The 27,792-nt window shown below is 42.5% G+C and overlaps 2 protein-coding genes across 2 annotated transcripts in view; both read left to right on the top strand.

Moving 5' to 3' along the window:
• The window catches only part of htr1e (5-hydroxytryptamine receptor 1E), a 46,843-nt gene extending 39,557 nt beyond the window's left edge, over positions 1-7,286 (top strand). Inside the window, exon 2 of the mRNA XM_084091617.1 lies at positions 5,072-7,286. Within this exon, the coding sequence (XP_083947743.1) occupies positions 5,138-6,253 (1,116 nt within the window). The 5' untranslated portion in view covers positions 5,072-5,137 and the 3' untranslated portion in view covers positions 6,254-7,286. The remainder of the gene's footprint in view (positions 1-5,071) is intronic.
• A 4,455-nt stretch (positions 7,287-11,741) lies between these two features.
• Positions 11,742-27,640, top strand: znf292b (zinc finger protein 292b). The gene is made up of 8 exons (XM_084090242.1): positions 11,742-11,934; positions 17,736-17,890; positions 17,978-18,056; positions 18,178-18,313; positions 18,420-18,622; positions 19,581-19,717; positions 19,879-20,020; positions 20,112-27,640. Exons 1-8 carry the CDS (start codon positions 11,773-11,775, stop codon positions 27,057-27,059), a joined length of 7,962 nt encoding a protein of 2,653 aa, XP_083946368.1. The 5' UTR covers positions 11,742-11,772; the 3' UTR covers positions 27,060-27,640.
• The last annotated feature ends 152 nt before the right edge of the window (positions 27,641-27,792 follow it).

The raw sequence follows: 27,792 nt of genomic DNA, 5'->3' as shown, positions 1-27,792 counted from the left end.
AATGAATCATTGTGATTTGTTGAACTGAATTTGATAAAGAAATGAGCAGTAACATGACGTTCAATATATTAAATAGTAATGCCAATTAAATGAGTAGCCTATGATTAATTTTCTATTTTGAGGTGAAATAAGCCGCTATATCATCACACTTTTCTAGATTTGCAGTGTGCATGAAGTGAGTGTTGCTCATGAGTGTGTGGACATGATCGTGTTTCTGTCTCTGTCCCCACCAAGTGGATGAGCGAAGAACCTCCAGATATGATCTTCTATGAGTGAAGAACCTCCAGAACCTTCTTCATCTTTCCTGAGACAGTCTGAGAGATGTGAAAGCGTTGTCATGATGTCACGAGGTCACGACCCCAGCGCGTCACTGAGTTTCCAAAGCTCATTCCCACTGTCATCGCTCCACTGTGAGCCAGACACAACAAACACAGCGAGTCTGATAGACGAGGCCAGGACTAATGCAGATGTTGGAGACGATGAGTAATGCGTCTGAAGCAGAGGCCGAGGTCTCAGAGATGAACTCTGTGCTCATGCTGGATTCTTTTATTTTGTGTGTTTGTTTTTTTACAAAAAAGTTGATTCAGTCAAGTGGTGTTCAGACAAGTAAAAAGTAATAAAATATTTTCCCTTGATCTTGATCTCAGTCATTATTTCAATAAGTTTATTTTTAAAAATAAATATCATGATTCAAACATTCTTTAGACATTTTGGCTTCAAGCCCCACATCAAAGCTGAAAACATACAGTATCACGACTGTATTCAAGTCATTGTCTGTATGAATAGCATTTTAATATGTTTTGAATAAATGTATTTAGATTACTAATACACTTAAAGGCACAATATGTATTTTCCGCCGCTAGCGCTCGCTAACCTCCTACAGTAACACAGGCGTATGTTGATGACGCATAAGCAGAATCATGGAACTTGTCGTCATGTGATGGATCTAATAATGTTGATGGATGAGTGAATACACTGATGTGTTTATCATGACTGGTGTGACGCAGGGCGCGAGTGCTAACGAGAGACAGATATCAGCGACACACGCGAGTCCTGCGGATATAAAGGGATGAGGACATGTCATTCTACCGAACTATCTTACCCGCTATAGTGCTGAATAACACTCACACTGGGCAGTTTATCAGACGACTGAAGCGTGTGAGGGAACGCAGCGCTGCTTCACTCGCTCTACACTATCACACTAAACTGCATTTGAGTGTGTTAAAGTTATAATGTTATTCTATGTGTGAGTTTGTCTGTATGAGACTAGCAGTGAGCGAGATCAACATTAGAATAACACACTGATCATTACATTTCATCATGTTGAGCTTTATAACATTGATTAGTTTTATGTACATTTGCTCACCTGTCTAATAAAGCTCATGCAAGAGCGTCTCTGTCGAGTCGAAGTTAGTCGCGGGCGCTAGCTCTCGGCATCTCGACAGCGCCTCGCTGATACTGATCCTCGGTTTAGTTCTCCTTTTGTACCAAAGTCTGCTTGCCATGATCCATAATGTTTGAACGAAACAACACCAGTGTGAGCGCGCCGCTAGACGCTACGCAGTCGTCCACAAGTTACAAGGTTGCACTATTTAAAATTGTGAATTTCTCTGAATTTACAAATTCTTGGAAACATTTAGGATAATGTAACTACACAACTGAACGAAATATATAACACTGTGCAAGAGGTTTTTGGATATTTTAATACAAAAATCTTACATAATGTGCCTTTAAATGAACCCAGACCCAAATGCCAGTCAGCTTAGGCAGTTTCTGCACTGTAAAGATGATTTTAGTAAGGCACAATCCAATCCAAATTTTGGGAAATTAATGGAAAATGGGAAAAGATGGAAAATGGGGGACAGCAAATGAATTTGAATAAAATTCCCAGTCTTAAGGATTTGTATGTCTTGTAGTGTTGGGTCTGAATCAGGGTTATTATAGTTAAATGAAATTCATAACTTGAAAAGAAATAAACGTTAACTGAAATAAAATATAAAAAAGTTTTGGTAACATATACTAAAATATCACATACTGTATATAATTTTTATTTCAGTTTTAGTTATTTTAGTACATCCAGTTAAACAGTTAAAATGGGAAATGTTGCTTTGACAACTATCTTAAGTTAAAAAAAATCAAGCATTTTAAATGTTTTTTTATGGTTTAGTTTTAGTTAACTAACCCCGAATTGTAATCCATTACATATCAAACACTTGTCTTTATTTTTTTCATGTGTGGAATCGAATAAAAGCCAGAGCACATTCAAACCACGAGTCCTGTCCTGAAGCTTCCTTTTCCAGCTGTGTTTCCTGGGATCTGCAGTGTCTCGGCTAGTCAGCGTCGGGCTTGTGTGTGTGTGTGTGTGTGGACAGATGTGCGCTCAGGCCTGTGTGTGACGACAGCCGCTTTAGAAAGATCCCACAACTGCCTGTAATGAGTCGGCCTCCGCAAACACGGCTCGCACGGAAGGCTGGATGAGATGAGCGCTGCTCGTGAAGAGCTCGAGGTGATTGAGTGCATAGATATCATATCTATGATTGTGTGATTGTGAGGCTTCAACCTCTTCTCTGACCTCTGGCGACCGGCCGACCTGTCAATCAAACCTGTGAAATCACAGGCAACTGTTGTGTGATTGCTCATTCATGGCGTTATCATTACTGTGATTGCACTGGACCTGAAGGAGACACCTAAAACACTTGTGTGTTTGTGTGTGAGAGTGAACATGGACAGAAATACACAGTCTCGAGGGAGAGGAAGGACTGGGTGAGTTTATTAACACTCTCTTAGTTATTTATTCTTTAATGCTGCTGGTTTTATGAATGCTAGTTAGCGAACTACACGTTATCCCTCAAACAATGTGGTGCTGGCCATGACATGCTCATCATGCTGTGATGTTAGTGGCCAACACTGTTGTTTGCCATCAGTTGACTTGATGGACACTGGGATGTTTTTTTGTTTGTGTGTGTGTGTGTGTGTGTGTGTGTGTGTGTGTGACCAGAACTCAACACAGCATGACGGCAGCTTCACACTCTCTATACCGCCGCGATGGCAGGCGAGTGTTTCGATTCAGTAGAAAAAACGCTCTTCTTCATAACATAAGGATCACGCCCAACATATGTTGTGATTTTCTGTTTATATCTTTCTAAACCAGCACAGTACAGACTTTCCTACATCTCGCCCATTCTGCTTTTCACATCTGTCCTCCATCTGAATTTCGCACGTCATCAGAATCACGTGTCTGCAAACAAGCATTAGCAGTAAGGGGTGTGTCCACTCATTAGGGGGAGGAGCCTGTGTTGCAGAACGTGTTCGTGGATTCAGGGCAATGGCATTTCTCAGAAATCGCTTACTGCACCTTTAAGTGACCTGCATATGTGAAGATAAATGCCTTTCATATTAAAGGTGGGGTAAGCGTTATTTGAAAAACGCTGTTTGGAAGTTAGTCGGACCGACCCACGAACAACAGCAACAAACGTGTAGCCAATCAGCAATCAGCCTATGACTGTGGAGGAGAGAGAACGAGCAAGAGGGAGATTTGAACTGAAGAAAGACGGCAGAAATAGAGATGAGACACAATACAACAGAGAAAAGCACAGAAGAAATCACTGGAAAATAAAGGGTTATGTCTGGGCAAGAGCTTTAGGACCCGCGTTAATATTAAACGCTTTCCAGCGCTGGAGAGAGCGCAGCAGACAGACGCGGATGTTGCTTTGACTCGCTCCACACGTGAGTAACCCATGAGGAACACTGGGTTTGAGTGTCATTGTGTGTCTGGAGCTGCTGGCAACTAATAAACAAGGGTTCGAGACCGACTCGGGGCTGTTAGGATTGAAGGCTGAGTTTTGGAGGCAAGCTCTGACGAGAGGGGTGTGTTTGTTTGGGTTGATTTCAAATATCAACAATATCCAACTGCGTTTCTGAAAAGTAGCTTACCCACCTTTAAAGGGGACCTATTATGCCCCTTTTCACAAGATGTAAAATAAGTCTCTGATGTCCCCAGAGTGTGTATGTGAAGTTTTAGCTCAAAATACCCAACAGAATTTTATTTACAGCACGTTTAAATCATCATTTTTTGGGTCTGTGAAAAACGCACTGTTTTAGTCCTTCTCCTTTAATGCTAATGAGCTGCTGGTTCACGGCACAGGGGGCGGAGCCTAAGCAGCCGCGATCAGAGCCAGAACAGGGAAGATGATAATAATAAAACAGACAGTCACAGTAATGGTGCTCATTTCGACCATAAAAATGCCTACAGAGTCAGAGAATATATGCTGTATGGAGCTGGAACAGGTATAGTTTAGTTTAATTACGATTATAACCTATTTGGCATTGCTTATACACTATTAATGCAAGCCTGCTGTAGGACTCCGTCTGACGATCTGAATTGTCTGAATGATGACACAAAATATACTGATGAGTTAGATAAAGTTTACTGTATGTCACACAAAAGATGAAGCATCAGTTTTTCTTCAGAAAATCACTGTTAGAGCTGAGTAAACAGTGTAAGAAGTGCATAAGTAACTTGCATTAATTTCTGTAGAGTTGAGGGAGCATTTTCTTTGAAAACAAAATGAATCCACCTCGTCTTCAGTGGCTGGCAGATTTCAAGAGTAAATAGAGAGAGCTATGTGAATGAATACATCCAGCTACAACACCTTCAGCGCTTGGGAGATGCTTCGACGCTTCTCGTGAGTGCATTGCTGCAGCAATGGCTGATGTGTAAACTCGCAGTGAACTCGATCAGGGCGGGTCTAAGTTATAACGGCAGTGTCAGTCAACACTCGTGGGCGGGGCCTGTGGCTTTAGTGATGTCACTAAAGCCACATTCTGAAAACAGGTCGTTTGGAGAGACTGCTTATGATTTATGGGGATTTAAAAAAAAAGGAGTGAGTGGATTTGTATCACTGTAGGGTGGTTGTGTACACACACTGCCAACACACATTTATGTCCAAACACCATACAAAAGTGAATTTTGCATAATAGGTCCCCTTTAAGATCAAATGGTTAGAGTGGACAGAGAAAGTATGATTGATAAGACACTTGTTAACTCATGGTCTGTCTGTGTGTTTGACAGGCCGCCGCTGATCCAGTGCAGGAGTCTTCGGGGCTTTAGTCCTGGAGCGGAGCCAGTGGGATTCGGATGGAGATGGAGCGATACCTGGGAGAAAGCGTCGGTGCTCCGGCCAACAGCACCAACAGCACGGCCACACCAGGAGCGGCGTTCCCGGCGGAGGGGCTCTCGCAGCGGTTAGCCGTGGTGGCTCTGCTCGCGCTGCTGACGCTGCTGACGGCCCTGGTGAACGGCGCGGTGATCGCTGCCATCTGCACCACCAAGAAGCTCCACCTCCCTGCCAACTACCTGATCTGCTCGCTGGCCGTCACAGACCTGCTGGTGGCCGTGCTGGTGATGCCCGTCAGCATCTTGTACATCACGGTGGAGGTGTGGCTGCTGGGGCCGTTCGTGTGCGAGGCCTGGCTGAGCGTGGACATGACCTGCTGCACCTGCTCCATCCTGCACCTGTGCGTGATCGCGCTGGACCGCTACTGGGCCATCACTAAGGCCATCGAGTACGCCCGCAAGAGGACGGCCCGGCGCGCCGCCGCCATGGTGGCCATCGTCTGGCTGATCTCCGTCTTCATCTCCATCCCGCCGCTGTTCTGGAGGCAGCGCGCCGCCGGCTCGCAGCAGTGCATCATCGAGCACGACCACGTGGGCTACACCATCTACTCCACCTTCGGCGCGTTCTACATCCCCATGACTCTGATCCTCATCCTGTACTCGCGCATCTACAGCGCCGCCAAGACGCTGTACCAGAAGCGCGGCTCCTCACGGCACCTCAGCAGCCGCAGCACCGACAGCCAGATCTCGGTGAACCACTGCCGGGTCACGCACGCCTTCTGCGTCTCGGACGTGTCCAGCTCCGACCCCACCGCTGAGAACACCGCCCGCGCGCCGTCCTTCGACACGGAGGCGCCGGAGCTGGACGAGAGGAACCAGATCTGCACGTCTCGGGAGAGGAAGGCGGCGCGGATCCTGGGCCTGATCCTGGGAGCCTTCATCCTGTGCTGGCTGCCGTTCTTCCTGAAGGAGCTGCTGGTGGGGCTGATGCTGCTGAAGCCCTCGCCGCAGGTGTCCGACGCCCTCACCTGGCTGGGCTACGTCAACTCCCTCGTCAACCCGCTGCTCTACACCAGCTTCAACGAGGACTTCAAGCAGGCCTTCAAGAGGCTGGTCCGGCGCAAGGAGCACACATAGACAGCGGCCTAACTGCCATCAGAGCGCTCCGGAAGCTGGATTCATGTGTCTAAAGCAGGAGTAGGGAAGGCACACATGATGCAGTGTCCTTGGGAAGAGCGGATTACAGTTTTTTTTATAAAATCAAATGAAAAACCACTGTCTGCTTTTCTAGCACATCGTCATTTGATTCCTGAGCAACAGCGTGAAAGGCTCAGTGGTATTTCTGGAAGTTGGATTCGTACGTCAAAACCATAGACTGTAAAAAAAAATATGGGCGTAGTGTGTGTGACGTCACCTGTAGTGTTTCTGAAGAGCGTTTCCGAAGCCCAAAGTGGGCGGGGCGCAGCGTCTCTCCCGGATAAACAGAAATGTGCAGACAAACGGCTAGTAGTGACATCAGCGGCAATCCACCTGTCACTCAAGTGACCACGCCCTTAATTATGCAGAACTTTAAGGTTTAATATAATTTAAACGGATGAGTTATTAAAACATTCACCTCCCTCACAGTCGTCATGAAGGGCAACATTAGCTTTATAGACCAAAACCACTTTTTGCACCAGACTGTGAACATGTTTTATTCTGCTGTAAAGTTGGGCATTTTAACATGGGGGTTTATGGGATTGAGTCTCTTCTGCAGCCGGCCTCTAGTGGCCAGTCGACGAACTGCAGTTGTTGAATCGAGAGAGACGGGAAGGTTGCCGCTTGGTCTAAACGTCCAGCAGGAGTAGGGAAAGCACACATGATGCAGTGTCCTTGGGAAGAGCTGATAACGTTTTTTAAATAAAATCAAATGAAAAACCACTGTCTGCTTTTCTAGCACATCATCATTTGATTCCTGAGCGACGGTGTGGAAAGCACAGTGGCATTTCCCCTTCAGCATACTTCCTCCTGAGACTGGAGTGTGGACGGGACACATCCAAAGGGCTCGTTCTGTGTTTTTATATGTTTTCATTATTTCATTCTCATTCTTGGATGAAGCATTTGATTGGTCAAATCTGTGTAGTGCAACATGAGTCATAGACATTATAAACTGTTTTCCAGGAGGAGAAAGACAAATAAAAATACTTGTAATACTAGTTCACTGTTAACCAAACTCTTTTTTTTAAGTTGATGAACTTTAAGTTTAACATTTGGATTGCATGCAGTGTTTTCAGGTCTGTGTATCAGATCTAGCCCAAATATAAAGTCTCAGCATATGCCACTCCTGTATCTGAAACACATGAATTACAGCCACAGGCGTGTGTTATACACTATTAAAACTTGAAAATCACTATATAGTAGTAAACATGAAATATAATTTATGCAATACTTCAAACTTTTAACTCGCAGGAAAACAATCAACCCCAATTTAAACTGTTCCCTCAAAAACTATGACATTATTGCACTAAAATCATGCATCTCGAAACACACTGGAGCATCTCTAACTCAGGCAGCCTGGGTGTGCGGTTCAGTTCCCATCATGCACCGCGGCTGAAATAATAATGATTGATTTTGTTGTTTATGAACTTTATTGTTTGTGTTATTGCAATGGTGTTGATAATTTTGGCTCAGGGACCAAACCAGCGTTTGAGCTGAAACTGCTCTGCTGGAGGATACGTTGAGGCGAAGTCACATGACCATTTATGATGTGCATCAAGAGATTTATTTGGTAAATGTGTTTCCATCATAGTTTATGTGCATGTCGTCTTGTTGGATAAAAAAACTATCCAACTCAATTTAGTGCATACATTTTTATGCACATATTTAGAATTTATTTATTTATTTTATTTATTTATTTTGAAGCCATATTCCAAAATTCGCACAAAAATAGGTGAGTGGAAGCTTAGCTAGAGTCATAAGCCGCGTTTCCATTACAGATTTGCGTAAAACTTTTGCGATATTTTCTAAATGTCGATAAAAACCAACTGTGAAATGACGGCGTTTCCATTAACCGATGAAATGCGACTAAAATGTAATTTTTCCTCTCGCGATAATCATTCCACAAATCATGCCACCGGATGTTAGTAGGTTTACATCCCAGCCACCGCTGGAAGGAGACGTATGTGTGTAATCCAGCATTAACGGCAAGGAAAGACCCTTACACCTGTGAGCGGCTCATATGAGGAGTTTCTGCGTGTTTCTCCCTCATTCTGCTTCAAGCTCTCGATAAATTATGGCATTTCTTTGTTTAGAATCCAGTATTCCTGTGATTATTTTGTCTTTTATGAGTTTAATAAAGAACTCTGTCTCGTCTTCTGTCCAAACACACCGCGTCATCTTTAAATAATGATGTTACGTACGCCAGGTGACCTGAGTGTAAATGCAAAAACAAAAACTGTTTTAATTGCAGCTTTGTGAAATATATTCCTTTTTCGAATTGCTTGAAAAACCACTTCATGTAAGAGTAACAGCTTTTTTGCAAAATATGGGAGTTTTTGCAAAAATTTCAAAAGTTTCAATTGGGCGTATTTTGAATTCGCAATTTCAGTTTGCACAGTTTGAAGATGAATGGAAACATGCTGTGGTTTGAGTTGTGGAGAAGAACGCTTCAGGAAAGATCTCTCTCTTTGGCATGTGTCGGATGGGTTTAATCAACTCAAAGGTCAGCTCATCATGTCAGAGCAGTGTGCAACAGGATTGTGTTCTTGACCTCCAACACACAAACTACAGTGATGCCGTGGTGCATGATGGGAAGCGAGCCACGCTCCTGAGACTTAAGTGCAAATAACATGCTTGTGTGGAACGACATCTGAAGTGCTAAACTCGAGTGTGTTCAGTAGAGAGCTGTGTTCCCAGAAGGCCATCAGACGCCCTGCTCCCCTCGGCCAGATACGAGGACGAGACGCTCTTCACATCTCCTGTACCGCACACCGCTGGGCCTGGGGTCATGTGATCATCATCACACAGAAAGCGGGCACAACTTAAGCTCATGGAAATTTAAAGAGACACGTTCATTAAACTCAAAAGCAATAAAAATATCCAAATGCTCATAAATATTAATTGATTTCAACTCATTTGTATAGTTTACACGAGGGTTTACAGTATCCCACAATGCCTTGCAAACACACACACTTGCGGTCTTGGCCACTGGAGAGTGTGTGTGTGACAGGAAGAAAGTGCTCAAGACTGTCCATGCCTTAACAATGCCAAAGTGCTCTTAATGCACACTAAACACACACTATCTCCCGCTCCGGATCGTTATTCCAGGCTAAGCGTATCCCATCATGCATTATGTTTGGGAACTCGTGTGCCACATTCCACTGCAAATTAAATTAATTAGATACATATGATTTGATAGTAAAAACATAAAGTGTTGAGTATGGTGTGTGTAGGCCTGTTTTGTACAACATTTGAAACTGTTTTTATCATTTAATTAGAAGCACCACAGTTTTAAACAGTCTTCTGTGAGTTACACAGCGACGACTGAACAGACATGTAGAGGCTTATTTTAAAATGCAAAGTATTGAAAATATAATAAATAAAAGCTCTGTAAACACTTGCATTTTTTGCAAGACTATGAGTGTGTCCCATCAAGTAATCAAAAGATCTACACACATTTGCAGTCTTTACGCCTAGTTGAACACTGTGGCCGAATAGAGGAAATACGTCATGCAAGTAAAAGACCACAAGTGTGTGTGTGTGTGTGTGTGTGTGTGTGTGTGTGTGTGTGTGTGTGTGTGAGTGTGTGTGTGTGTGTGTGGACCAGGCAGTGGTAAACGATCCGTGAGGTCCTGCTCATGAGACGCTGCAGTGTCGCCCTCATGAGGCCCAGCGCAGACACACACACACACACACACACACACACACACTCCTCCAGTGAAGGCCAGCGCAAGACACACACACACACACACACACACACTCTGGGTCTGGGACTGAAGGTCATCTGGGTTCAACACAGAAACACGAGGAGTGTGTACAGACTGGGGGGGATTTCTATGAAGACTGGAGTAATGATGCTGAAGTTCAGCTTTGATCACAGGAATAAATTACACTTTACTGTATATTCACATAGAGAACAGCAGATTTACACTGGAATAATATTTCACTGTTTTACTGTATTTCTGATCAAATTAATTCAGTCTTGGTGAGCAGAAGAGACTCTTTCAGAATGTTCAAGGCTAACACACAGACAACGCCACAGATTTTTATGATTCTTTAAAGATCTTACTGCATATCTAAACACTTTAGCTGAAAATCAAGTATTAATGCATTATTTAGTCATTTCAATACAACCCAGGAATATTTCAAAAGCAAAAGTTATGGCTGATCAATCTGACTGTGCAGAATATGGCCATGATATGTGTCCTAATATACTGAATAAAACAAAGATAGAAATCACATTATATAGTTCTTTCACCAGAAGTGGACAGTGAGGTGCATCTGAGATCATTTCTCTACACATTCATCTCTACATAACACTAATAATGTATGCAAAAATATTCTTTATTCAGAAATATTCCAGGTGTTTTTTATTTCTCTTAGATAAAACATGTTGGGAATATTGTGTTCATTGATCATCCATCCAGTTAGTCCTCCAGGACGTCACGTCATATCTCACACACAGACATCAGTGAGTATTCGTGGTTTGAGTCAAATGCTTTATCTTATTTGATTTAAAAAATCAAATCAGTTTGATCATATAAAATGCCATAATCGGGCGATGCTAATAAAGATACTGAAAAGTGTTTTCTGTGGTAAGTGAGTGATAAATACAATCAAAGGTCAAATGATGAGGTTGAAATGGAAAAAAGAGACACTTTTACCAGAAATAAAGGTAGTTTTACTCCTTCCTCTGCACACGTACAGCTCTATGATGAACTGCTTTCTTCCTACACATAATGATCTTATTCATGTGTGTAACATGAGATTTAACAGAGATTTATCAAAACTTGTGTCATTAATGTGCACACTGAAAGCAGACAGTAAGTAGTTAACAGCAGTGAGTCTCTGAGATCAGATCAGATGAGCGGCTGTGAGTTTCTCCAGTTACTCACTGTCTTTTAAAGCTGTAGGAAACAGTTTATCTGAAGAGAAGAGCTACACTTTAAAGGGTTACATCGATCTGCCCTTGATGACAGATATACTGTACTTCATGCTGGACACTGACTGGCTCATACATTTGCAGCAGTTTATAAACAAAACGCTGCAAAAATAAGTAAAATACATAAATGAAAATAAAATCATAAACTCCTGTCACAGTCCTTAAGACTTCTAGAACGAAAAAAATCTAGAACGAATTTTAAAGTTTCAGGTATTTTCTCCAAGCTAGTGGTTACACCAATTATCTCAAATTTTACATATATAATTATTTCCTAGTATTAACATTATTTTCAAATAATACATGACGAGCCATAGTTTGATATTCTACAAACTTCACATGAACAATAATATTTATTGGAAGCGATTATTATTTCCAGAAATGTGCCTATACATAACTCAAAGATAAATGTTTGCCCCGAGCGAGCGCAGGGTCACGTGACTCGGCCAGTACGTCAGCACGCACAGTGATTTGGCGTCACGTGACGCGCTGTGCGTACGCGGCGGAATTGGAAGTGAAGATGGCGGACGAGGAGGCCGAGCAGGACCGCGGCGAGCGGAGCGACGCTTCCAGCGCTCTGAACGCGCTCGCAACGCGCCTGGAAGACGCCGCAGCGGCCCTGAGGAGCAGCCAGGAGTCTCCCGGCGAGCGCGCGTCGCAGTACTGCTATGAGTTCTGTCAGGTGAGCGCGCATTCACAGCAGCGTCCAGCTCAGTCGTAAACACAGGTCCCGCGGAAGGGAAGGTCTGCCTCGGTGTGTGTGCGACGGGCTCACACACTGCTCTGCTGTCCTAACGCGTTTATAGAGGGTCGCTGCGTTATTCCGCGTCGTTGTTGTGTCTGAATCAGTGAGTGTGTGTGTCGGACGCAGGACTGTAAACAAGCACGCAGCGCGCGCGCGCGCACAACTGCAGAACCACCACCACCACCATCATCATCTTCATCATCTTCATCTTCATCATCATTATAACCCATCACACACTGCACAACACTCTAATAATCCCACACTAGTCCTGCACAACCTCATACGTCACACCCAGGGCATCTTCATTATAGTCTATTGCTAACCTCAGTCTCTCAATGCTAATCACCAGCAGACCCTTACACACTTCATCTTCATCTTCATCATCATCAGTCTCTCAATGCTAATCACTGATCACCAGCAGACCCTTACACACTTCATCATCTTCATCATCATCAGTCTCTCAATGCTAATCACTGATCACCAGCAGACCCTTACACACTTCATCATCTTCATCTTCATCAGTCTCTCAATGCTAATCACTGATCACCAGCAGACCCTTACACACTTCATCATCTTCATCTTCATCAGTCTCTCAATGCTAATCACTGATCACCAGCAGACCCTTATACACTTCATCATCTTCATCTTCACCTTGGCAGATTATAACAGCAACAGTGTAATCTGACTGCACATCACTATCATAATCTGTCAGTCTGTAATGATATGCGGTGAGTGGCAGATTATGTGGTGCAGGAACATCATAAAGTGAGCAACATAATTAATTACTAGCTGCACATCTTCATCATCTTCATCATCATCTAGCTTGTCATCATAACTTAAGAAAAGACATTCAGTTTGCCTGTACGTGTGTGTGTGTGTGTGTGTGTGTGTGAAGGTCCACATGTGAGTGTGTTGCTGGTGTCTTCGCTCAGGGGAAGTGTGTGTAGTGTCCGTCATCTAGATCAGTGTGTGACGTCTATATCTGATGATCAGTCGGTGTGAGCTCAACACTGTCACTACTGCAGTATATATGTATTATTATACGTCGTCACAGTGTTCTCGTTCTGCTGGTTATATGATGAGCCGTACAGTAGCTGTGATTAATGGCGTGATGGTCTTCATTGTTCACTTCACGAACTCGAGCTGCATCTACTCATATTTCACTGGCGATGGACTGTGTGTCCTGTGAGTCTCTGAGGATATTAATATTCAATCACTTAAAATTCAAAATAATATAAGTAGTTATTGGCCTTTCTGTGCAGTGTGTGTGTGTGTGACTTCGGTCTCGGTCAGTGAGCGTCTGCTGCTGTTCCAGGGTCAGTGCTTTAAACACAACAGGGTTCAAGTTATTCCCATATTCCCAGATGATGGATTACAGTGAGAGTTGTGTACATGATGCGTGATCTAATTAAATATGCTCTTAATTGCACACATTTCCAGAACAGAAATCTGAACATCGCATGAAGTCACGTTTAATATTATTGGTGCCGTATTACAATCACATGTTTTCACAGGGGGATTATGAACTTCTCTTTTTATCTCTCAATAAGTCAGAAAATATTGTCAACAGAAGAATAACACGTTTCTCCAGCGCTCCGTGTTTTAGGAATAAGTTGCAAAAGGACAAAAGCCGTTCAGACAAACACTTCAGTGTATTGTGTGTGTTTCAGACTAGTGACTACACGTCATGAACAGCCGAAAAAGGGTTTTAATGCAGTGTTTTGCCTGTAATGTAGTGACACACACACACACACACACACACACACACAGTACTGGTGTGTGATTGTGCTTCAGAAATACATGAGTGTGTGCTTGTGTCTCTCTGAGGTCTCCATCCCCCGATGATGACCTCTGACCTTTAGAGTCTGGTCACACGCCTGTGTGTGTGTGTGTGTGTGTAAGCGCTCGCTGAAGAGCCTCATTGGTGTATATTTACAACATGTTTTAGAAGCGCTGATCACAGTAGCCAATCACAGACACATCTGATGAGCTCATGAACACAGCGGCCAATCAGAGGCGTTTACGATTCTGCTCAAAGCCTCACATTTTTAACATTTCAGTGTCGACTCTGTTCTTCTGCCAGCACTGATGTCCAGATGCACCGTCTCAGCCTGCCGGGGTCTGAGCTGTAGGACACGCTGTGCTGAAGTGTAACGCAACGCAAACTGCAGTTCTTTTTAAAATTAAATTCAGAACAGTTAAAATACGTAGGCAAGTAAATAATTATACAACATAAAAATACTATTACGCTTACACTGCCGTTCAAGCTTTAGGGATGGGAAGATTTTTAATGTTTTTAAAAGAAGTATCTTCTGCTCACCAAGGCTGCGTTTATTTGATAAAAAAAATACATAATATAATATTGTGAAATATTATTACAATTTGTGAATAAAGTGTAATTTATTCCTGTGATCTTCAGCATCATTACTCCAGTCTTCAGTGTCACATGATCCTTCAGAAATCACTGATGATTTGATGATCACGAAACTAAATAAATGTATTATCAGTTTTTTTTTTTTGATGAATATAAAGTTCAAAAGAACAGCATTTATCTGAAATATAAACCTCTGGTAACATTATACACTACCCTTCAAAAGATTGGGGTCAGAAAGAATAGAAATCAACACTTTTATTCAGCAAGAATGTGTTAAACTGATCAAAAGTGACAGTGAAGACATTTATAATCTCACAGAAGATTCTATTTCAAATAAATGAAATTTCTATCATCGAAGTTAAAACATTGTCCACAACTGTTTTACACACTGATAATAATCATAAATGTCTCTTGATCATCAGATCCTCATATTAGAGTGATTTCTGGAGGATCATGTGACACTGAAGACTGGAGTAATGATGCTGAAAATCAGCTTTGATCACAGGAATAAATTACACTTTACTGTATATTCACATAGAAAACAAAATGCGGTGTGTGTGTGCAGAAGAGGACAGAAGAGTGTGTTTCTTTAAAGCCACAGCGTCGTCGCTGTCATGAGTTCTGCTTATACACACTCTTACAACTGAGCAAATCTGTCTAATCATGCTGTCGTTATGACTGATGACGCTGATGACGCTGATGACACTGATGACGCTGATGACGCTGCACAGTCTGATGGGTAACCGCTGGAGAACGGCAATATTAGTGTTGTTTTTGGCGGCCTGTTTTAATTTTAGTTTTAGTCTAGTCTTTGTGTCAGGCTGTCATTTTAGTTTTTATTAGTTTTAGTCACATTCATACTCTTTTTAGTCTAGTCAAGTTTTAGTCGACGAAAACTGATGACATTTTAGTCTAGTTTTAGTCAATGAAAATTGTATTTTAGTCTCTTTTTAGTAATGCGATTTTATTTAACCCAGTCAATATAGAATTTCAAACAAGGCTTATTATAGGCTATTTAGTAGGCCTATATTTAGGGCTGTGACGGTGGCAGGTTTTTTTACCACCGCGGTAATGGACCAACTACCGGCGGTGGTTGGGGGGTTATTAAAAAAAATACACTCTGCGCTTTGGATGTGGGACACGAGCAGGAAAACACGAAGATATCGATCTCTTTATGATATCTTCGTGTTTTCTACTTGATGTAAATTGGTTTGAAGAGCGAATTTTATCCTCCACAAGGGCGAGATATTTAGGCTGTGTTTGAGATTGCGCTGCCAGAGAAAGTGAAACTAAAAATCACCCACGCGTGTGAAACGCGCTTTACAACTAAACTCGCGCCCAATGTCTAATATAACAAGCACAAACTGTGTTAAAAAGAATTTGACATGCAAGTACAAATGTAGGCTATCTGTCCTACAGCGTTTTTCTACTTTACCACAGTAAAGAATACGAATATAATAGGCCTAATTAGAAGCGAACTAAGAAACGTTTATAATACCTTTAGAAAATGGGTGAGATTTGGGAAAAGAAACAAGAGATTCCATGCAGGGATGAGTCACGATTTTTGGATATTCGATTAGTTTATTTAATTATAAAATATCGAATAGGTTGTGCGATTATACTCTAAAATAAAATCTCCATGTTCTGGCGCTGATGCGGTGACGTGTTCATGTAACAAGAGACGCTGCCAATAACAGCTGTCACAAAGAACCAGCAAAAGTAATGATTAGGAATGTGTCAAATATATCAATGAGACATTTTAATAGAATAACTAATGGAGTAATATATGGTTAAATTCGCTGATAATCGGGTGACCAGATCGCAATCCAGAATTTAAAGCCGACAAAGCTATGGGTTCACGCACAACTCTCTCATTCGTCGTGACGTTACATTTCGTCTCGTCTCGTTTTGGTCAACGAAAATGAAGAGACATTTTAGCATAGTTTTTATTTTTTAAACCACATTTAGTCTCGTTTTTATTCGTCAACGATATTGCATTATACATGTATTTTAGTCATCGTCACATGACCATGCATTTACGTCTAGTCTCGTCTCGTTTTCGTCAGGTGATAACGGTTCGTTGACGACAATATTTCGTCATAATTTTCGTTGACGAAAGCAACACTAGGCAATATGACCAATATTTTACTTCACAATTAATATACACTACTGGTCAAAAGTTTTAGATCGGTAAGATTTTTTGTGTTTTTAAAAGAAGTCTCTTCTGCTCACCAAGGCTGCATTTATTTGATTAAAAAAACACATAAAAAACAGTAATATTGTGAAATATTTTGAAAATTTAAAATGACTGTTTTCTATTTTAATATATTTTAAAATGTAATTTATTCCTGTGATCAAAGCTGAATGTTCAGCATCATTACTCCAGTCTTCAGTGTCACATGATCCTTCAGAAATCACTCTAATATGAGGATCTGATGATCAAAAGACATTTATGATTATATCAATGTTGAAAAGAGTTGTTTACAATTTGTTTCTTTGATGAATAGAAAGTTCAAAAGAACAGCATTTATTTAAAATAGAATATTTTCTAACATTATAAATGTCTTTACTGTAACTTTTGATCAGTTTAACTCATCCTTGATGAATAAAAGTATTGAGTTATTTTATTTCTTTCCCCCAAAAATAAAATTAAAATTCCCCCAAACTTTTGAAGGGTCGTGTTTAATGTTACAAAAGCTTTAGATTTCAGATTAATGCTGTTCTTTTGAACTTTCTATTCATCAAAGAATCCTGAAATAAAAATGTAAAAAAAAGTTTAACACTGATAATAATCATAAATGTCTCTTGATCATCAAATCATCATATTAGAGTGATTTCTGAAGGATCATGTGACACTGAAGACTGGAGTAATGATGCTGAAAATTCAGCTTTGATCACAGGAATAAATTACACTTTACTGTATATTCACATAGAAAACAGATGATTTACATTACAATAGTATTTCACAATATTACTGTTTTTGTTTATATTTTTAATCATATAAATGCAGCCTTGGTGAGCAGAAGAGACTTCTTTTAAAAACATTAAAAATCTTAAACTCTAAAACTTTTGACCGGTAGTGTAGTTATTTTATTTTTTTATTTTTTTTGTATTAAAAATGATAGCAAAGAAGCACATTTCAAACACTAGGATTGATGCAATAGAACAAGCATACAAAGTAAATATTTTTTTCAGGTACAGTGGTTTTATTTAACATGTTTTATCATCAAATTAAACTCTATCATCAATGCTTTTGGAAAATAAATGTATAAAGGAATGATAAATAACCCAGTCTGCGTTACCCGAGCTCTTCATGCCAGATCAGCTGGTGTAACGGTGTGTGTGTGTGTGTGTGTGTGTGCAGACGCTGGTGGAGTACGCCGGGCTGTGGCGGGTGGAGGAGGAGCCGCTGCCCGTGCTGGAGGTGTACATCAGGGCTCTGCTGAGCTTCGCACAGGTGTGCCCGCTGCTCTCCGCCCACTGCGAGAAGGTGCCCGTCGTGCTGGAGCGGCTCTCGCTGTAAGTGTTCGCTTCTCTGCCCTCTGTGCTCATGCTCGTGTGCTTCTCCAGTTCTCTCTCTGAGTTTCTGTCGTCTGTCTTCTGCAGGAGTTGTGCAGAGCTGCTGATTTCCATGCCCAGGAACATCCCAGATGCACTGTGGGACAGGTTCAGGTCTTCTGTCCAGGTATGTTCACCAGGCTGAAGCTCTTCGGCTACGTTCAGACTGTGCATATCCGACACAACCTGATAGACAACAACAAATAAGTTTACTAATGTTTATTTTGTGTGCTGTGGTGTGTGTGTAGATCGCCCATCCTCTGGTGCAAGAGAAGGGAATCGGTCATCTGGTCATCCTCTCCACCATCGCGCGAGAGCAAGGGGTCTGGACCAACCCCACACTGCAGGCCATCCTCACCAGTGACACGCCAGCGCAAGAGACGGGTGAGAACACCAACTAGTGTTCCTCTCTTCGCCACATACGACCTGACTGCAGTCAGCCTGCCGACCTGTGTTACACAAGCGCTGAAAGTGTTTATTTTCTGTCCAGTGCAAGAGTTCCTCGCCCTGGAAGGACCAACACTCCTGAAGATGCGAGTGAAGCACCTGATCAAAGAGGGCTGTGTGGATCAGGCGGCGTCGCTGGCCAGGGCCTGTGCCGAGCTCTCGGAGTTTGAGGAGAAGGCTCACTTCAAGCAGATGCACCTGGTGTGTCTGTGCACTGTTGCTCCGCAGGAACTCATCATGGAGGAGGTGAGATAGCGGACGGTTTACTGAGAATATACTTCTGTTTCTGCATCTGCTCAGATTTAACAGTTATGAAAGTATTCAAGTATCAAGCCAAAGCTTTAATAAAGTTTAATTGCATTAAAGTGTGAATTAGGGCTGTCAAATAAAATCTAGAATATTCGTCAAAAAAAAAAAAAACTGCACATTCAAATGCAAAAAGCTTTTGGTGTGTCAAGAGGCGCGTGAGACATGATGAGCAATGTTTAGATGTGGAGTGAGTAGAAGTGAGTGTTTCTGAATGGCAGTTTGCTATCTTGTGTTCGTGTAGTTCATTACGCTGTGTTGAAGTGTGTTTTCTCAGGTCACTGATGCACAAACACAGTTTTATGCACTACTGTAACCTAATTTTCCTTGCAAGCACATTAAGGAAATTATGTTTTATTTGAGAACAATTGTTTGAAAAGTTAATGCACTTTAAAAAGTGAATGTCAGTTCATTTTAAAAAAAGATGTGATACTTGATTTGGTTTATATGTGCTTATTGTGCTCGCTTGCGCCCTCTTGTGGCCATAGGGAACTACAATACTTTTTTCCTCTAACATTGAGAATTGCCTTTAGGATTTGGACATAATTCGAGTTGTGCTAATATTTAAAGGAACCGTATGTAAGATTGTAGCCAAAACTGGTACTGCAATCACTTTCAAATTACTGTAGAGCGGTGTATTCCTTAACGGTGTATTCCGTATATTTCTTAATGTCTAGTGACATATCAGGGCCATTTTATGATTAATTGAAATACATTTCTTACATACAGTTCCTTTAAGAGAGAAATTCGAATTTAGCTTTTCAGCCATTTTGACAGCCCTAGTGTGAATACAAATTTGAACTTGATTGTTGTCATAAGGCCTTTGGAAGTCGATTTTCATAATTCAGAGGACAAATTATAGGGTTTACATCTGCAATTTCTTTCCCTTCCTTTTCAGCTCTCGAAAGTGGACTGTCGTGATGCTCTAGAGATGATCTGTAACCTTGAGGCAGATGGTGACGAGAAAGCTGCATTTACATTGTGTTCTGGGTTTTTGACCCGTCAGATTCTACAGGAGGATACCTACTGTGCTTGGCAAGTGTCACGTTTCCAATCCTTGTAAAATCAGTGTAGAATTGGGAAATGAAAAATACGATTTTTCTGCAACTATAATAAATATCTTTAGAAAAGGCCTTTTAATTTAAAGTGTGCTATTTCTAGATAATTTGAGGGATGTTGTTTGTAATCTTTGGCAGGGAGTTGACTCTGTTCTGGGGAAAACTGCTCAAGCGATTAGAGCCTTCAGATCAAGGCTTTTTGGACAGATGCCGTCAGATGTCATTTCTGTCTAAAACTGTGTACCACCTACTCCTTTTCATCCAAGTCATCCAGTCAGAGGTGAGCCTGCTCTTTTTCTCGCCTTCATGCTGTTCATTTTATATGTGATCAAATGTCTTGAAAACTAAATACTCCTTTTCCAAATCAATAGATGAACAAAGTTGGACTTTCGACTTGTGTTGAGATCTGCATACGAGCTCTGCGATTGGAATCGTGCGAAGGGAACACCAAGGGCACTGTCTGCAAAACCATTTCTTGCCTCTTACCCTCTGACCTGGAGGTCAAAAGGGCCTGCCAGCTGACAGAGTTTCTCCTGGAGCCAACCGTGGACTCTTACTATGCAGTGGAAACTCTTTACAATGAGCCAGACCAGAAGCTAGATGAGGAAGACCTACCGGTGTCGAACTCGCTGCGCTGTGAGCTCCTTTTAGTCCTCAAAACCCTGTGGCCTTTTGATCCCGAGTACTGGAACTGGAAGGCATTAAAACGCCACTGTTTGGGTCTAATGGGGGAGGAGGCCTCAATCGTGTCCTCCATTGATGAACTGAACGACGGTGACCCTGAGGACTTAGGGGAAGAGACCAGCATCATTGGTGAGGAGTTCAAGGACGTCTCACAGCGCTTTCTGGATACAACTAATGAACTAAATGAAATGGAAGATCAAAAGCAGAAGAACAGAGAGTTGAAAAAGTTGAGAGAAAAAGGGTTCGTCTCAGCTAGGTTTAGAAACTGGCAGGCTTACATGCAGTACTGTGTTTTATGCGACAAGGAGTTTCTTGGTCACCGAATAGTGCGCCATGCGCAGACTCACTTCAAAGATGGATCCTACAGCTGCCCGATATGTTTAGAGACCTTTGAAACAAAAGAGACTCTTGAACCACATGTTGCATCGCACGTTAAACTTTCTTGCAAAGAACGCCTCGCTGCAATGAAGACGAGCAAGCAGTTATCCAACCCCAAAACGGCTGCTCCTGTCATAGCTGCCCTGAAAGCTAAAAGCAGTGAGAATCAGGTGCGCAAAAACAAGACAAAAAACAACAGTGGTGGGCAATCCAACAGACTTAGTAATGGAGCTGCCAATGACTCTGATTGCTTAGACTTCAAAAACAGTTGTGAAGGGAATATTTGTCCAGTCCAAAGCTGCAGGAGGGGATTTAGATATTTCCGAAATCTTGTTGCCCATGTGAAAGATCATGGTGACAACGAGGAAGCAAAGTGCTTCCTTGAAATGCAGAACACAAAAGTGGTGTGCCAGTATTGCCGTCGTCAGTTCGTCAGTGTTGATCACTTAAATGATCACCTACAGGTGCACTGTGGCACCAAACCATACATTTGCATACAGCTTAATTGCAAAGCCAGCTTCGACTCCAATGCCGAACTAATCGTTCATAAGAAAGACCACCCAGTCTTCAAGGCTAAGTGTATGTTTCCGGGTTGCGGCAAGATTTTTCATGAAGCCTACAAACTGTATGACCATGAGTCACAGCATTACAGAACATTTACCTGCAAAGCACCAGACTGTGGTAAAGTGTTTCATTCACAGTCTGAGTTAGACCTCCATGCTGAGAGCCATGTGGTAAAAGTGGAAGCCCAAGGCACTGACAGTCAAAGTATTCAACCAGAAGAACCTCATCCAGACCTCTCCAGTCAAATAGATCAGGACTCTGGCTCTCTCTCAGTCCCCCATTTCAATGACAACAGCACAGGGTTTCAAGAGGATCGTCCATCTGGCATGGAGATAAAGCATTCTGTTGAAAATATGCTAAGTAGCGCTTTTACAGTTTCCGCTCAAGAGTGTGTCCATTCTGGGACGAGTAAACCTGAACAACATCCCATCCAACAGCAAATCCCTCAGATCAATGACCACTTGGGCCAGTCAGCTGTGGGCACTCACTTAATTCAGCATAGACCGGAGGAATCTCTTTTGGAGGCCTTGATGAGTGATTCAGATCCCATGCCGTCTACATCTTCATACCAGAGTGTATTAGAGGACTTTCTGCCTGTCCCGCCAACTGATGGTCAGCTGCAGACAGCTGATTCAGGTACTACTCACTTATACAACAATAACAACGGAGTATTTCGGCAGTACAGTCCTAATCCTTTAGCTCCGGTTCAAACATCATATCAGAGCCTGTGTAGTCGCAACATGGCCTCTCCAGCACAGACTTCCCACAATACAGCACCACTTGTTTCTTTGGGTCAGATGCTTCCTCCTGTTTCTCAGACACTTCCTCTACAAATGGCTTCCGTGCCAAATAATGGACAAGTATTGGAGAACAAATCGGTGAAACCAGTAGATATGAATGTTGTCCAAGTGGTGAAAAACAAAGAGAGACACAAATGTCCCTATGAAACATGTACTCGAGACTATAGCTCTTACAGAAGTGTTACTAAGCACATGAGGGCTGTTCATTCTGAATTTTACACACAGTGGAAACTAGCAAAGAAGAACAATGTTGCAGTCCAATCCACGCTCAGATCTGTTCCTGTAAACGGAAGCCTCAATTCAGTTGTGAATCCACAAGACCAGCTGGGCCAAAGAGTTGCCTGCCCTGGTGTCCAGACACCGAATCCCCTCAGCCAGCATCCTCCCTACACAACCAACTGCACAGTTGCCCCGCAGAACCCCAACTATCCTTCTGTCTCCTCTCAAGTCACTGCTTCCCCCGGGCATATCCGTACCAATGAAATGGACAATATATTAGATCCCATTGTTCTCTCTCAGCTTGGAAATGGTACGAATCAGTCTCAAATGGCTGCAGACCACTTGTGGGATCCCAGGAACAATTCAATACTCCAACAGCAGATATGTAATTCTCAATCAATGACCCAAAACATGAACACACTTTCTAGCAGTCAATTTACTCGCATGAATGCAGCTTCTAGTGAGGACGCACAGAAGAGAAGTGTGAGCTATACTACTCTTCAACCGCAGAATAATACTAATGTTTACCCAGCACCAGCTCAAGCAGACAGCGTTCAAAAACTCAATGGCACCTCAGATGAAAGTCTACATTCAGTCGGCAATCTCAGTCCACCGCAGCAGATTATGGGCCCTAATGTAGTGGTAGCCCTTAATTCTGTAGTAGAGACAAATCTGGGAGCTGCTCAAATGTCTGTCTTGCCCCCTTTCAGTGACCGTATGAACAATTCAATTTCTAAAGATTCTTCAGCAGATTACACACGGCAAACAAACGATAATTTCTCTGCAGTAACTAATAGTCAGTGTGTGGTTAAGTTGGAGAGAGATTCAGCTTTAGGTGTACCACTTCAGATCAATGAAACTCCCCCATCAAACAGCAGTTCTCCAAGTCGTCAGATTAACACTGGAAATGTGTCCAGTGATAAAGGCATCAAAAAAGTTAAACGGAGCAAAAGAACAAAATGGCCTGCAATTATTAAAGATGGCAAGTTCATTTGCTGCAGGTGTTATAGAGAATTCCCGAGTCCTAAATCTCTGGGAGGACATTTGTCAAAACGGGCTCATTGCAAACCATTTGATGAAGCTGACTTGACAGCGGACCTCCCCAGCTCGTTTCTTGATCTTCTTAACTCGCCTCATCCAGCACCATCTTCATATGTGAACCTGCCACAGCATAAGGGCCCTCTTGATCCAAAACTATACCCAAATGTCACTTTTCCCCAAGCCAATGGCACGTATAACAGCAGTGACAAACAGATGGGGGGAGTGTTTAAACAAAGCTCGTCAAATCTTTGTGTGAGTTCTGGACAAGAACAGCAGACGGTTCCAAACCCCTGTGCTCCATATGCCCAGAGCAGTCGTATGTCTGAAACTAGTGTCATACAGCACACTGGTAGTGTCAAACATCAGCTTCAAGCGAGTTATTCTGAGATATCTAACCCACTGTTTAGTGACGACGTCAGTGATCCTCTTCTTTCTCAGTTGTTGGCTGATGATCAGTCTACATCCAGCCTGAATAGCGGTACATCAGATCACGTCAGTCAAATTCTACAAGCTGAAACTTTAAACAAAATGAAAGACATCAAGGAAAGAACAACCGACAGTGCAAGTGACTTGTCAAATGATGGACTTCTGGCAGCCATGGCAAGTCTTGCTCAAAACCTGGTGTCTGAAAAGAGTGTCAAAGAAAGACTACGTGAACAGATATTGGCTGGAGACCTTTACAAAAAAAGCAGCAGCTTGCCTCGTGGATCAAGTGTTGACAGTTCCTACTCTCAAATGTCTGTAGCAAGTCCTGACATTGGGGAACCACAACATGCCTCAAACTTGACTGAGAATGCGCCTCAAAGTGAGCTGCAACCTGCTGGAAACACAGCCAAAGTCCCTGTCGAGGCAGTTTCACAATTGGGTGACATGAGGCCAAAGGATGGCTTAATTCACACTGTTTCGCCTGTGCCTTCGGGAAGTGGGGTCAATGATCAGTCCAACAATATGCCCATAACCGAAGTGGATGAAGTGTCAGAACTCCAAAAAGCTCTTGAGAATCTTGACCTAGACAGAGAAGTCAGTGAGGTTACCAAACCGGTGGCTGTTCCTGCAGTGAGTGAAGCACAGCCTAATAAGCCTCAACCAGAGCCTAATGATTTACCCAAGGAGATACCAATTTATGTGAAACCATTTGTATGTGACACAAATGGTTGTAATTACAGTTGCATGACGAAAGATGCTCTTATTAAACACCTTGTCAAGATCCACAATTACACTGATAAAATGTTATCTCAAATGAAAGACCAGTTTAATGTTGCCCCTTTCGGGTGTCAAAAATGTTCCAAGGCCTTCACACGCAACTCTAATCTCAAAGCCCATTATATGTCAGTTCATAACTTTTCACAGGAAGAAATTAAGAGGATGAAAATTAGGCCTAAGCCCATTCACAGATTCCTGGATAGTGATGCAGGAAGCCCTTGTCCAGTGCCAGAAATCCCCAATCCAGTTAAAAACACTCCACGTGTGGATGCACGCAAACAGCCGAAAGATGCTAAATGTACATCAGGCTCCAAGAGAGAAGGTCATGTCAAAAAATCACGTTGCATCGCTCCATCGCTAGTCCAGAAATCTTCTTTTGTGCCTCAAGGCAAAAGTCCTGCATTGGGAACACAAACAGCAACTCCACAAACTCAGACGGCTGTTCAGCCTTCGGTGATTGTGTCTGGCTGTTCTTCGGTGACTCCAAGAATGGATCAGAATGTAAATGGATGGTTTTCCACAAAGTCTTCTGTTTTTGGTCAAACACATGTGTCACCACTAAAAGAGATACTGCCCATAGCTCCTTTTACACAGAATCCTTGTGTACCAGTACAGACATTAAATCAGTCATTGGACAAAAGGCCCAAACCTAGCAAGCCTCGAGTGGCAAAGCCAAAAGAATCTCCCAAAAAAACGAAAGAGAAAAAAGCAGAGATCGACGACGTTTTCAGTCCTTATAGACCTTATCGTTGTGTTCACCAGGGCTGTGTGGCAGCTTTTACAATCCAACAGAATTTGATCCTGCATTATAAAGCTGTGCATCAGTCTTCTTTGCCTAAATTTGAGGTCAACAGTCAAGATGAACAGAACGAAGAGGAGGTCGAGGACAAGGATGTAAATGAGGAGAGTGAAGACAAGTTGGACGCGGACATAAAGGAAGTGGATGAGTTCAGGTGTCAAGTCAAAGACTGTTCTCGCATTTTTCAGTCAGTTACAGACTTGCTCCAGCACTACCTTCAGCTCCACAAGTTAACCCTTGAGAAAGCAGGTGCCATGATGTGCAGTATCAACCTGGGCAGGTTTCAGTGTGATCAGCCAAACTGCTCAGAGACCTTCACTGCTTTCTGGAAATATATCGGCCATGTCGACAAAGAGCATAAAGAAATCAATCCCTCAAAAGTCGAGCCCATAGAAGGGATGTTCAGATGTCAGGTGGAAGGATGTGAATGCGCTTATAGCACACGGTCAAATCTACTGCGGCACACCATGAAGAAACACCAAGACGTGTACAAGCGGCTGCTCATGAACCCACGCGAAGGCGGAAGCGGGGTTAAACTGGGTCGTCCCAGGAAGTATGAAAAGATTGAAGTTGTCGAGAAAGAAAACAGAGAGACTAACAAGAAACCCATTAAGAAGGTAGCTATTAAAAAGGTAGCTCTTAAAAAGAGAAAAGCTAATAAAAACAATTGGACCAAGTATGGGAAACCCATTTTGAAAACACAGGAGGAAGCCTCCGCCATGTGCACCAAACGCTTACAACTGCAGTACGCTTGTATGATAAAGGGTTGCGAAACGGTGACCAGTTCTGAGCGAAATATAATGAAGCATTATCTTCAGCATGGGCTCCCCAAACAGTACCTGGAAGAACAGAGGAGCAACTTTATTTACTGTAAAAAGATCCCCCGGTCCAGGTACAAGCGCATCGCTTCCCGGAGCGATGACACGGATAAATCGGAGGAGAGCTCCATTGAGACGACCGAGAACGATGAAGTCGCCGAGCCCGGCCAGAGTGAGTCCGAGTTCTCAAAGCCCACGTCTGAGAAGGAAAGCACTGAGGACGTGGATCTGTCTGACAGCAAGCCTTCTACTGACACGTGCTCGGAGATATCGGTGGTGGTCAAACGGCGGAGGGGGCGTCCGCGCAAGATCGACTGCGTAAAGAAAAAGTCCTTCGGACCTAAAAGGGTGACGAGACTGAGGACTGCAAGGAGTTGTGCAGTCAACTATGTGGACTTGAACACAGATTCCATGTCCTCCAGCGCTACCATGACACAGGAAGACGTCTCTGGGCAAAACACACTGCTGAGTTCTTTCAAGCCCATTGGATTTGAGGTGTCCTTTCTTCAGTTTCTCCAGGAAACAAAGACATCCCATAAGAGAAAGGCAACGGTGCCGCTGAACGGAAGTGCGCACAAAAGACTGCAGACTGCTTTCCACCTAAAGACTGCGACCGTCGTGTGCAAAAGATCTGACGCACAATTGCACTCGAGGGATGTCCTTAAACTTGTTGAATTTAAAAATCCCCAAAAGTTGACCTCACTCAGCAATGTCACATTTGAGGTGCAAAAAGTTTTTTCTGATGTCTTTGAAATTCTTCTTAAGCAGCTTCATGAAATGCGACCCACAGTGATCCTTGAAAAAGACAACTAGTGTACAGACCCTCATGTCATGTTGCCTGAACTCAGGATAAAAGTGGGGATGAACTTGCTGCAAACCAGTCATTAGTTTTAACCGCAAGTCTATCTCTATTCAGACGTGAATGCTGAATGATTGTTGCTTGTCGAGGAGCTGTGGGGATGTTCTATGATTGAAAAACACTACACCCACTATCTTAAAGGTCCCTAGTGCGATGTTTATTACTTAACAGAACTGTGTAAGTTTAAGCTCACTTTATAGTTGCAGTAGATGATGAAATACCTCTAAAGCATGTTTGTCCTTATGAAGCCGTTCAGCACATTTCTGTTGCCTTTGGAGTTGAATTTTTTTTCTTTTTGAGTATTGTATAGACTCGTACTTTTTAATATTCCATTGGACTCTTTTCTATCCAGCTGAAAGTGAATCATTATCAATTCTGATGTTATGTAGTGCTGTGTATAATTCGTAACTGTTTTGGTCCTTGTAAATCAGAAATTTGTCAATAATGTTGTGTGTGGCGCTTTGATCAACCACTGCCACCAGCAGTCTGTATGTTAATCAATAGCAACCAATTTAATACAGCTTGCATTTTGTTACTCAGTGTTGGTCTCATCCTTAAAGGCAGTCATATGGTTTTGAACGGTGATATTCTTATGAGAGATGGTTGATGTCCAATATAATGCTGTGTTTTCTTGAATACATGGTTATGCATAGAGTTACAGGGACATTATGATGTAAACATGTTTTT

The sequence above is a fragment of the Abramis brama genome, assembly GCF_963993115.1.
Source record: "Abramis brama genome assembly, chromosome: 18".
Taxonomy (NCBI): Eukaryota; Metazoa; Chordata; class Actinopteri; order Cypriniformes; family Leuciscidae; genus Abramis; species Abramis brama.
The sequence above is the reverse complement of the archived record's forward strand: the minus strand, read 5'-3'. Positions and strand labels throughout refer to the sequence as shown.

What these genes read in the sequence shown, in the direction of transcription:
- znf292b (XM_084090242.1), top strand. Translation starts at nt 11,773, where the DNA reads ATGGCGGACGAGGAGGCCGAGCAGGACCGCGGCGAGCGGAGCGACGCT. An exon ending in CACGCCAGCGCAAGAGACGG is followed by an intron (nt 18,314 to 18,419) that starts GTGAGAACACCA and finishes TTTTCTGTCCAG; the next exon opens with TGCAAGAGTTCCTCGCCCTG. An exon ending in GAGGATACCTACTGTGCTTG is followed by an intron (nt 19,718 to 19,878) that starts GCAAGTGTCACG and finishes AATCTTTGGCAG; the next exon opens with GGAGTTGACTCTGTTCTGGG.